The sequence below is a fragment of the Python bivittatus genome, unplaced genomic scaffold, assembly GCF_059951505.1.
Source record: "Python bivittatus isolate LINGU-HERP-01145 unplaced genomic scaffold, Pbiv_v1 ctg000700_np1212, whole genome shotgun sequence".
NCBI classification, from domain to species: domain Eukaryota; kingdom Metazoa; phylum Chordata; class Lepidosauria; order Squamata; family Pythonidae; genus Python; species Python bivittatus.
The window spans coordinates 35,512,916-35,525,592 of record NW_028277098.1 but is presented as its reverse complement, the minus strand read 5'-3'; the positions used below and the strand labels follow the sequence as shown (position 1 = coordinate 35,525,592).

At 37.5% G+C, this 12,677-nt stretch overlaps 1 protein-coding gene across 4 annotated transcripts in view; it reads right to left on the bottom strand.

Annotated features, from left to right (window-relative positions):
• NEGR1 (neuronal growth regulator 1) overlaps positions 1-9,548 on the bottom strand; it is a 566,285-nt gene extending 556,737 nt beyond the window's left edge. For all 4 annotated transcript variants that reach the window (XM_088153540.1, XM_088153541.1, XM_088153542.1 and 1 more), the window contains exon 1: positions 9,112-9,548. In XM_088153540.1, the coding sequence (XP_088009666.1) occupies positions 9,112-9,287 (176 nt within the window). In that variant the 5' untranslated portion in view covers positions 9,288-9,548. The remainder of the gene's footprint in view (positions 1-9,111) is intronic.
• Positions 9,549-12,677: the final 3,129 nt, after the last annotated feature.

Below are 12,677 nucleotides of genomic sequence, written 5' to 3'. Positions count from 1 at the left end.
ATCAGAGAAAGAAAAGCATAGAATAAAGTTCCACATGGCTAAATGTATTGGCAGGGAAGCCAGTTTATGCTCTATCATACATGGAAAAAACAGGGGTATAAGAAAAAAAAAAAAGCTTCAGCCAAAACAGAAAAAAATCAAAATCTTTATTCATAAGGACTACCTCCATCTAGATCCACCTTATATATTGGAAACCTATTCATTGTCAACTAGGCCCCAATTCAAATATAGCTTCCTTGACACAAATATTAACACTCATTATGATGGAAAAGTGCCAGACTTTTCAAAATCAGAGTGAAATAGTCAAATGACATCCTACTATTTTCTTTAAATGAAACACAGAAAGACTAGAGAAGGGGAGGGACAGAGAGTGGGGAACGGAGAGAGATAAATTTTCCTGTTTGGAATTTTTAAAAAGGCCCTTTCTTCATGATAATCCTTGGCTAAATCCCCAAATACAGGAATGGCCCCAGAAATGCAGCTAAGCTACAACTATATTAGTATTTCTTTCTCAAAAGCAGGGTGACAGAGAGTTTGATTTCTACTGCATTAATAACAGTGCAATTCATTTCCTATAATCTTTGGGAATTCTGCAAGCAGTTTAATTATGTCAGCTGATCAGGCACATGTAATTTGGAAAGTGAATATTCTATTTTGTTGATGTTTAGGACACTGGTAGTCATACTAATGGTGAAGGAAATGCAGCTGAAAAATCTTAAGGCTTTTCCCCCCATTCCTACATGTTCTACTCGCTCTTAGACACCCTGGTGTTTGCTTACTGCAGGAGTAGGCAATCTGGTGCCTCCAGTTATTTTAGAATTCAATTCCTATCAGTGTCAGCCACTATGGCCAATAGTGACTGTGGGAGTTGTAGCCCAAAACTACCTGTAAGAAACCAGATTGACCACCCTTGGTTTATTTAAACAGAAAACCTTGTTTCCAGTGTAGTCCACTTAATATATGGGAACATTTCAAGGGAAGAACAGAACAAGTTCTTGGATAGGAAGCCATAAAAAGTGAGCAAGAAATAGACAAGATCTACAGATATAGTAGCCAATTTTTAAATGAATTTATAGGACTGTACCGAGTTGACTATCTTAATCTCAGGGTGAGCTGTGCTTTTGCAAAGATGCTTCATATTTGCCAAGACTTCCTAAGAACATGAAATGAGTCATATTTGGATCAGGCATCCATATAATATAGCAAACTTCATTTTTAACACAGTGGTCAGTCTATATTAAGATGTCATAAACAAGACCTGAATATGAATATTTATAAGTGGGATTTGAATAATATTTTATTTTCTCCAAAAGAATTGAAATTTTACAGGTCACTGCCCTGCCTAAATAATCCATACAGCCATTAAATGTCAACCAATAACTTATTTATGAATATGCTTCATAAATTTAATTTAAAATTTGCTACTATTTTTAAAATTTAAATTACATTTAAAGAAGCACATTCAAATTTGTACACAAATCCCCAAATTTGTGAACAAAAGAAAATGTTCAACAACATTCAACAATATTTAACAGATGGCACACATTTAGAAATGAGAGAATGAAACTATTGGATATAGTTCAAGACTGATTTGTTTATCCCACAAAATTGTTGTAATCTACAAAACAGACTTGTCATGAAGTTATACCTGTAAAGGTTAAGATGTCAGGTCTAGTTTTAAAAGATTGGTAAATATGATTAAGAGTGGATTTCACTAATATGACTTAACACTGGTATCTTTGGAAGTTCAAGAATGAATTTCTTGGGCAAGCTTCAAGAGAACAAGATCACTAAATCTACCTAGCTTAATACTGTCAACATTAATGAATGGCAGGTCTGCAGGATTGCAAACTCTTCCTCAACTCTCTCAGAGGTATAAATGCATTGAAAGAGGGATTTAATGCATTTATAGTACATACTCTAACTGGTCTGATTGAACTATAACTTTTCTCTAAAGGCAACATTACTTACAGTTCAACATGGTCTTTATCTATAAACAATTTTAATTTGCTTTTATTTACTTTAAATACAGTTAACTTTACAGTAATCCTAAAGAACATGCTTCCTCATTCAATAACTTTTATAGTTAGGAAATGTCTTCTATTATAATGTTAAAAAACTGGGGGTTTTATTGAATGAACTTAAGTGTATATTAGAGACAATTTAACCACAGGTTCAACCTCCAGGTATTTATTTGTTAATTGGCATATATTTGACATGAAGTTAACTTCCATAAATAGCTTCTTAACTTTAAATACCTTACACATGGCAAAAAAAAGAGAGTATATTTCAGAAAGTTTGCATTGCAAATTAGTAAAACATAAGTAAGGAAGCAGATACAGGCCCAGAAAACAAGTTGAGTACCCTCCATTGCAGCCTCTTCAGGTACTGGGACATACAAAAGGGCCTTTGATGACAAGTGTCAAATATCTGCATATTCATGTAATATTCTCCTTTTAAACAATTTAGGATGAAGCATCAACCCCTAAATGCATATTTTTATCTACAGTATCATTTTTAATATAAATTGCTAGAAATAAATCTCCCCTCAAAATAAAATGGTATTCAGAGTTTCCATAACTAGTTTCCTGCTAGTACAGGTATTTCTTTAGTCTTATGAGAAAAGTACCAAATCATGCCAATAAAAATAGATAGCAACTAGTCTAAAATAGTTATAGTTATATAAAAATATACAGTGAAACACAGGCACAGCTAGGAAGCATGGTTACCCTTAATAACAGTACTACATGAAAGGTTAAAATAAAAGTACGTCAAGGAAATGGGTATTGAAAAAAGAAGAAAAAAAACAGCACAATATTCTAAGGAAGCATTTACTACTGGTTTCTAGGAATATTTCAAAAGTGATGTCTGGAACAACACAGAATTGGAAAAAGAAATTTTACTCTTAGCCTACCCAGTTTTAAAATGGTATCTATTAGGCTTTGCTTAATTCTTGAGCAATAATTGTATTCTTGTAATAAATAAAATTCATTAAATGGTATAGACTAGCAAAAACTGTGTATTCATCTTAGGACATACCTTATGAACAATCCCACTGTATTCAAATAATTCATTCTATATTTGTAGCTTCATTTTGTTGAAGAAAGTCAACTTAAAAACCATTGGTTGAAAAGCTATTATCAGTTTTGTAACTAATCAGTTTGGATAAATACTGCAAAACATAGATTCTCTGAAGTATAAAACCTATATGCAAAATGTCTATGGTTCAGCCATGATTAACGTTTTAGTCAACATTACTTCTAACAGAGTAGTCTTGCTCAGAAGAAAATCTTATTATCTTAAATAACTTATAAAATTAAATTGGGGATGCTTCCAAATATTAAACCATACTCCATATTTACATGATTTTAGGGGTTCATTTATTTCTCATTTGAACAAGTTTTGCAAATTTCATCTATTAAGGATATGTGCAACTTATGCCTGCATCAGAAGCTTACAACTCTTATTGGTGATGGAAATGCAAAAATATCTTCCTTCAGATGAATGTAAGATACAAAAATCATCCTTCATTATGTTCTAGACTTGTTGCTTTTAATTAGTGGCAGTAAGGAACAGTCGATAGCCAGGAAGATTTTTTCAAAAAGAAATCCAACTATCACAAAACAGAAAACTAGAGTAATCTTCCTAAACTGCTCCCCTCCAAATGTGTTAGGCTTCCATTTCTAGAATTTCCAGATATTTGGGTAACACCCAGTTGAAAGTATAACTTGTATAAGAAGCATCAGAAAAGATATAACATAAAGTTTTCTTTTAGAAAGGGCTCTAAAGATAGTTAAGGTTACTTTATTGCTATTGTAATTAAATGATTTGGGAATAATGTTATACTGTTTTTCGATGCAATCTTTTTGTGTGGGGATTTATGCGTAGAAGAAAAATATTTACAATAATGATAGAATACAGTGAATAAGTCTATATACTGAAGGGTCCTCAAAGAGCAATGCATTTCCTTGTGTTCAGTAATGTATCCCATTACTGAGTCCCATTCAGTGGATTCTAATCCCATTATGGAATGAACTGGTGGCTGGAACAAGGTGATATAGAGAGAAACAGGTTTATTTTCTCTATAGCAACGAACTGCAGCTATTGTCTGGTTTAGGAGTAAGGAAAAACATGTATACAGGAACACTATTAATATAAGAATTATCCCTTTTCTTTCTGTGATACAGCTTTCTTGAGGACAGCCATTTTCATCTTCTGTTTTTGTTCTTCACTTCATTTAATCAAATTCAGAATGAGTAATTTTAAACTGAACTTGTTTTGTCAACTTCATAGGTTCACAGCTGAGTCTAGCTATTGAGTCATATACAATGATAATTATACAAAAGAAAGTACAGGACACCCCCTTATTGCTGCTGGCCTAGCATTCATACCCTTGGTTGGCCATGCTTATGCCACCTCTGTGTTGGCAGTAGGAGAATCTGGTCTGTAATTCATAGGGAGAACCTACAAGCAGAGCAAGCTCCGCACTTCAAACCTCTCTACTTCTTCTTGCAGGTGATCTCATTGTGATGGCAGGACCATTGAACATAGACCTATACTTCTCCTTATGTTATGACAGTCCTCTGACTTACTTCATGATAAAAGCACTGAGGTGGAACTTGGAAGTTACCTCTTTTATGTAAATATTTATTATTACATTTTAATAAACACACTATGATCTACTTTTAGTTACTTCCTTTAAAAGAAAAGCTGGATTAAAATATTGAAAGCAAAATGCATATACCCACTATCAATTTAATCAGGATGATCGAGAGTATGTAAGTGATAATGTGTGCATCTCATGCCTGATTACATTTATACTATTATATCAGGTTTTTTTTAAAAAAAGGGATTTTGACATTTGAACAGCCTGTAGCAAAATGTTATTAAATTCAGGTTTTCAGTGAAACCCTTCATCCTAATTTGTTCATAGACAATCTATAAGAATGTCTATGAACAAATTTCCCTGTCCACCATGTTGTATCACTTAGAAAATTAACCTACGCCCCCTGGTGCCTCTGGATGTGTCGCCCCTTTAATTCTTCAAATTCCCATCATGCAGGCCTATAGCTAAACTGCATCAGAATGGGGAATTCTGCCTAAAAATGGTAAGATATGCTGAAAATCTATGGTTATTCAACTCCTTTCTTTGCAAATTAGAACTCATTTCACTTCTATTCAGTTCTATTAGGTATTGCATTGCTATTCAGCCCTACGAAAACAAAGCTGTGTTCTTTAAAATTGTGTCATCCTTGACATGTTTACTCAGAAACATGTTTCACTCTGTTCAACAGGGCTTCCTCTATGTTAGGTATTCACTGGGTTGCAGCCTTAATGAGAAGCTAGGAAGCAGCTTAACCTTCTACAAGAAAATAAGACTGCAATCTATACTTCTAAAATAAAATGCCATGTCACCAAATGTTATCCTTCTTGGAACACTGAGAAGTCATACAATCAAGGTTACACAGTGTATTAAGGAAAAGTTTGGCACAGAACTCCACTAATGGTTACCTATTTTAAACACTACTTTCTAGAAAAAAACTACTGCCAGAGCATATCGGCAAACTTCCCTGGGTTAGCTGGCTGGCTTGCATATATATCTCATAAAGTACTATTCTGTCATCACCATTGTACAAAGGCATTTGTATAAATTTTAATGTGAAATGTCTAACCGTTCTGTAAGAGTTCTACTATTAGATAATAAGATAATTAAAAGCACCACTATATTGTATCTATTTAGCACAACTATCTTTTTATTAAACAACCAAACTGCTGACTCAAAACACCAGAAGAATGACTCAGAGATTCAACATTTTCAAACAGATCCTACTTGCTCCCAGCAGTCATATAGTTTTATAATTAGAGGTATCCCAATTGGGTGAGTATGCACAGCATCTCCTTCCATTTATTACAATTTGACCCTGAATAGAGAAAAAAATATGTATGAATGCATGCTATATAATCAGTGGGTTCTTTTTAATTTACAGAACCTCAATACTGTAAAGGATTGATGTAATATACCCTTATGCTTATCACACTTCTTCTGCAATCAAAATATATTAATCTAAAAAGTAATATTCCAGTGTAGGATAATTGAAAGAAAATATACTCCATTCCTCTGAATAAATCAACAAATCCATAGAAATAGTTGTAATATCCATTCCTCTTTTCCTCTTTGTATTTGCAGGAGACTGCTTAGGTTGTTATTAATGTAAGTATTTAAGGTTTGAAGGATTTTTTTTTAATTTAAACTGGCCCAGTCTGTCATAATTACAGGGAACCATTGGAAAGTCTGTATCTGGTAGTTAACTTAAGCAGTTTTGTTGCAAAATTGATCTCACATAGGTCAACTCTGTTTTCACAAGAAATACAAAAGGAAATATAATTGTACAAAATATTCAGTTTCTTAAGAAATATCCATGTTTTCTAACAGCTTTAATATTGCCTTTTCTAGTTATACTCAGTTGCTTGTGGTTTTTTTTTTTTTAATCAAAATTGTGTAGTGTATCCTATTCTCACTGGTATCTTTTCTTTCAAAAGCTGTTACTCCTGCTCTTCAAAGTATGAGATGAAAATGATTGCTTGACCCTAAAATGCCAAATGCATTTATATAATGTATTTAGCTTCATAACCAGGCCTAAAGGAATACATATGTTTTAGTGATAGAAGCATAATCTAGCAATGAAAAGGCACCATTACCGGCTTAGTTTAAACGTAAAGTTCTTGAGGATGGAAGTGGATTAAAAGGCTTTTTTAAGGATTTTCACTTAGCACTTTTCTGAGTTCTAACCTGAACAGAAAACTCATCTCATCAACTCTGATCCATGGCTGTCTTTACATTGGAAGTACTGTAAATAAAGCGATTGAGGTTGTATTTACTTTCTGTCTGTAGCAGAGGAAACCAAGAACAGTAAATTCCAATGTATTCTAAAACCATGGAGGGTAACTATAGCATATTACCACAGATGAAAAATGTGTCAGCCAGCAGTGCATAGACACTGAATATGTTCTCAGCCTCAACCAGATGAGAACAGTCTGGAAAATAAATAGGGATGGGCTGACAATATCAGAATTTGAAACAATGAAGAAATATCTTCTATGTTCATCTATGTTTTGTTGAGGAGGGGGAGTAAGAAAGGATTTGCAGGGTATGTCGAAAGTGATGCTTCTGATCAAGTTACTTTATGTACCTGCTTCACCAGAAGCAAGCAACATCTTATAACCATGCTGTTTCTGCTCAAACTACTGCAGAGGCCAACCTATGAATGTTTAAGATACAACCAGCATTTTTTTCACTTGATATTATTGATAACATAAATAATAAGCAAACATGTTTCACTTTTTCCCATGGAAAATTATTTTGGAAATGTGCAAAATATGTCAACTAAAACTTAAGCTGAAGTGGGGGGGAGGTTGAGTGTTAGGCTGAAGATTTATTCAACTCAAAACAGATTTGTAAAATTATATAGAAAACAGATTTACTATTGGTAAATAATTTTCTGTTACCTAGTGAATTGTTACCATGTAGAATTCAAAAGCTCCTTCAAAAGACATCAGTTACTACATACATGCAGATACTCAAACAAAAACCAAATCGTATAAATATAATAGTGTAGCTTGATTTTTCTCTATAAAAAGTCTTTGGCTATATGCCAAGGATGTTAAGCCACATGCATGCTTCTCTGTACACTCATGGAACTGTTACTGCTGAGCAATACGCTACACAGGCACAGAAAGGTTGCACTGCAGATCCTGTTACAGACAAGCATCAGCCGGTCTCCCACAGAAGTAATTTGAACATCAGTCATTTCTATTCCAACGTCCATCAACAAACTTAGCATTCTAAAAAGGAAATCAGAACCTTTTCATGCATCTGCTGCTTAAGTAAAAAATGAACCCTTCAGATTCTATTGCAACCAGGATCTACTCTTTTCTATAGTTTCAAAGCATCCAGTAATTGGGCACGGGAGTCCGGCATTTACAAGACAAGTGGCAACCCAAGTTCTTATATCATCTTCACATGAAAAGATCTAAAACAGGGCTTCCTCTATTCTGCAGCTCAGTTCAGTGCTTGCTGGAATAGCCCAATTAAACAATTATATAGCACATACAGCTGCTCCCAGATAAATAATGGTGGCTAATACAGGGCATTCAGCACTGGTTAGTACTTATTATGGATCCATCCCGAAATCAGATCTCTCAAATGCACACTTCCCAAACCGTCATGCCCAGATGCATGAGCCTGCTGCACTGTCTGTGTTAATGCAGCAAAGATCTGGATGGGACGTTCAGGGAAGGGAAGGCAGTTCCGGAGAACGGGGTGGTCTTTAGCATCACACAGATCAGAACTCTGGGTACCAACGTAGCATTCCCCCCAGAGAAGAAAGGTTGCACAAAAGGCTCGCGCTGCACTGCAGCCGCTTTGCTTGCCACGCTGCAAATGGGGAGGGGGTGCAGAGGGGGGTGGAGAGTGGGTTAGCTGCTCTCCTATGAGCTGCCACAGCTTTCAGAGGCTTAACAAGGGGTGTGATAAACATGCCTTAGGAAGAAGCTGCAAACTCATTCCAAGGAGAGAGCTGACTGCGTATCTTCTCTCCCTCTCTGTCTGCTCAGAATACTTGGGGAAAGAGCAGGGGAGTCCACTGAGCAGAACCAGGAGATGCTTCCGAAGTTGAGCTAAAAGTACCACCGAAAGGGGGGGCACATCAAAAGCAGGGGGAGAAGCGCCTTTCCACCCGTTGGACAAGTGAGGGGGGCGAAAGGGAAACCTACAGGCAGGGAGGAGGGTCACGGTTGGGGCAGCAGACGACAGCAACTGTCCCCCACTCGACAGGGAGGTGCTAGTTTCAAAGTGGAATGAAGCCTCCCCTTCTCCTCCTCTCTCGCCGGCCGAAGACTCTGGGTCAAACGGCTTGGCCCATTTGGGTGCCGCAGACCAGGGGAGCCAGAAAAAGAGCCTCAGCTTTCCGGGTTGAAATGAGCTGCGCCAGTGCATGTGGAGCTCCAACACAACGCCAACACCGAGGCAGGGAGGGAGGCAAGGAGGGAGGGTGCGCGCCAAACACAACCCGGCCAAGCTTCCCGCTGAGGGGAGACTGAGGCGAGTCCTACCTCAGCACTGCCGTGTCCCCTTTCCGGACCACCAGGTTCTCCACAGCCGTCCCGGGGAAGTCTACACTTTGACCGGCGGGGAGACAGGAGGGCAACAAGCAGCAGAGGCTGAGCAGCACCGCGGCCAGCCACTGGTTGGAGCAACAAGCGCCCTGGACCAGGAGCATCACGTCCATGCCCTATCGAAGGCTGCGCTCCGGCTCGCGGCTCTAGTTCCGCGTCGATCCTGGCGAAACAGGCAGGCGGGCACGAAGGCAGGGAGCAGCCTCCTTCCTCTGTCCCGGCCAAGCTGCGCGTCCTCCTCGCCTCTCCTGCTCTCTTGCTCCCGCTGCCGCTGCCTTCTCCCTTCTCTCTCGCTTTCTCTCTCTCGCTCAGCTTCTCGCTGGCCGCGTCCGGAGCGTGTCTAGTCTCGGGTGTCTCGCACACCATCTAGCGAGGAAGCAAGCGCGCGGGAGAATGAGCCAGCCAGAGTAGCGGCGGCGGCGGCGGCGGCGGCAGCAGTAGCAGCAGACGGACCCCAGGCTCAGAGCCGGTTGCCATGCAGCCGTTTCCGTAGCAACTTGTCCTGGTGGCTGGTGCTGGTGGTGCTGGAGCAGAGGAAAACCGGGGGGGGGGAGGGAGCGGATAGGAGGGAGGGAGGAAGAAAATATATATATATATATATATATATATATATATATATATATATATATATATGTGTGTGTGTGTGTGTGTGTGTGTGAGAGAGAGAGAGAGACAGACACACAGACACGCACACTCATGGGCGCGCGCGTGTGTGTATGTATGTATGTATGTGTATATATATGTCGAAAGAGAAGCAAAAGAGAATGAACTACCAAGATAATAAGGAACAGCCAATGAAAGGCATTGATTGTAGCCACATACAGATACCAACCTGGACCTTACGTGCAAAGGAAGTGCATGCACACACAACCTGTGATTTTTTTTTTAAAGAACTGCAGTTACTCTCCCCTTTTCCTTTTTTTTTTAATTCATTCAAAAACAAAACTTCCTCTGTTAACACACACACACACACATGCCCACTTTAAAACTTAGCTGACTCTGAAGGGGCCACCACTCCTGTTTTGTTTTGCTTTCATGCAAGGAAAAATAGAACCGTTTTAAGGTGGAGTTATTGTGCTGTCTTTCACATTTGCACTTTTATATATGCAAGGTGTACCCATAAACCCACACAAGCACAAGTTAGCACAAAGGAAAGGACTTATTGGCAAATCAACTCCTGAATAGTTTTCTTTTTAAAAGCAGTCCCTTGTGTTTGTGAGAATGCATGGTGGGTGCATGTCAGAGTGAGGTATGATCAGTTTTAGAAGTTGTTCCTGATATTGCAAGGTATTCATCTTTCTAAGAATCTCCTTTGTTTTTATGCAAGTCTGTGATGGAAATAAGCCATTCTCTTTTACATGGGAACAAGAGATTAGCTTCTCCTTAAATTATGCAAAACCAAGATGCACCCAGGCTATCATTGCCATATTTGAAAAATGACTATTCTTAAACTTCCAACTCACAATTCTAATACTCATTCAGGAAAACCATGAGTGTCAACACTTCAAGTAATGAAGCTTACCTATTGATAATGTCAGTAACTATTAATATCAGATTCCCCAACTTTGTTTGGCAGCTAGAATGGAAGTACATAAAGCTGTCTTGTATTGGGTGAGATGGGCTTATAATCAGTGTCTCACTAAGGATTTTACTATTGAATGTGTGAAGCCATACCAAAGAAAATGGCACCTTAGATTAAACAAGTGTAGCACTGTCACCTTTCAACACATGGTGGATTAAGGCATATGAATCCCAGACAGGCTGCAACATTTGCATTTCTAGAATGTCTGAAGAATACTGGAACCTATCACAGATAAGTACTATAATTTATAACTTTTTAAAAAAATCATCTGCCTCCTCTCTTGTGAGGCTAGTCTGTTGCTATCAAATAAAATCCAAGATAAACACAATAAATAGAAGGTGGGTATATACTTCCTGCATTATAGCATATTTCCTTTGTGAAACTTGTTTAAACCTAATGCAATCTGGAGCAGAAGCAGAGAAAGAAGGAACCTCATTAACTCTGTACCTTACTGTCCTTTTCCAGTATCAAATTACATCCTTGAGCTGGGTTTTTTTTTTTTTTTAATCTACAGTAAGAAAGAAAGTTAAGTCTCCTTTGATTTCATTTAAACTCCTGGTGACTTCACGGACCTATCCATGTAATTTCTTGTCAACATTTTATTACTGTTTTCTTTTATGGCATTTTTCAAATTCCCAGTTTACAGCCCAGGTATTTCTTGACAGTACCATGTCCAAGTACTAACCAGTCTTGATCCTATTTAACTTCTAGACCCAGATAAGGTCAACCCAATATTGCTACCCACTGAGATGAAAAAGAGATATACAACATATAAATAAGCCACATTTTTACCGATCTATGGAATTACTAAAAGAATGGTATAAAATAGGAAAGAATTAAACCACTGTACACATTTCTCTTTTGCTTAGTCAGAGACTGCTTCCACAGCTGTGGTTAAAAAAAAGTCACAGAAAAAAAAAGGTTTAAAAATTGTTTAGCAACATGCAGTTTGAGCCTCAGGAACCTTACCCTTCACAGCTAAATGGAAGCATGGTAGGCCTTCACTCAGCTTCAACAAGTATGAGGAAATCCATCCAAAGCAATTTCTGTCACAAGATTCTAAGGATTGCAAGATAAAAATGCAATTCATCAATGCATAAACACAGAAAGTTATTAACAAAATCCAACATATTTTTATCTCCTTACCAATATTACTTTCCTACTGCCAAAAACTCTTTGAAAGTTTATGAAAGGGAAATAAAATATCCTGCATGCTTCTTGAAGGTACATACTGTTGCAATTAAGTGGAAGACCAGGGAACAGATGGGAATTAAGTCTTTTAATTGCAGCAAATCAAGATGTAGTATAAGACAATAAAAAGCCTAAATGCTTTAAGTCTTTAGTATGAAACATTTAATATTACATAGTGTAGTATCCAAAAGAATTATAACAGCTGAATCTACTGGCAGGGGGTATATTATGACGTAGAACAGAATAACATTTTACTGCAATCAGTGATTATTTGTATGGATATTTTCTAGAATTATACTATAGAATCTTTTTATATATGGAGTGCCAGATTTTCATGACGTTCCATTTCAGTATGAATCTTCTAAAGAAGCCAAATCCCCAACAAAAGTCCTGTACCTTTATTAAACATACAGTATTTATTTTAAATTGCTTTTGCCTAGTAGTCTCTTTTTTTACACTTCAGTTTCTAAAGTGCTCTACCTCTAGATTCTTCATCAGCCTTGCAGTGCCTCATGTTCTCACAAGAGTGCTCTCTAAACAATGTGTGCATTTTAAAAATGTGCAGCAGCATTTCCTATCATCCTTTGGTTGTATGCTTTAAACTTGCACCCTTGAGCCAGTAGGTGCCAAAGCTTTGTAGGTAATAATGAATTCTGTAAGCAATTTCAGGTGATATGGACAATCAATAATTCATATCGGGAAAACCATAACTAAATATGCTAACCCATGT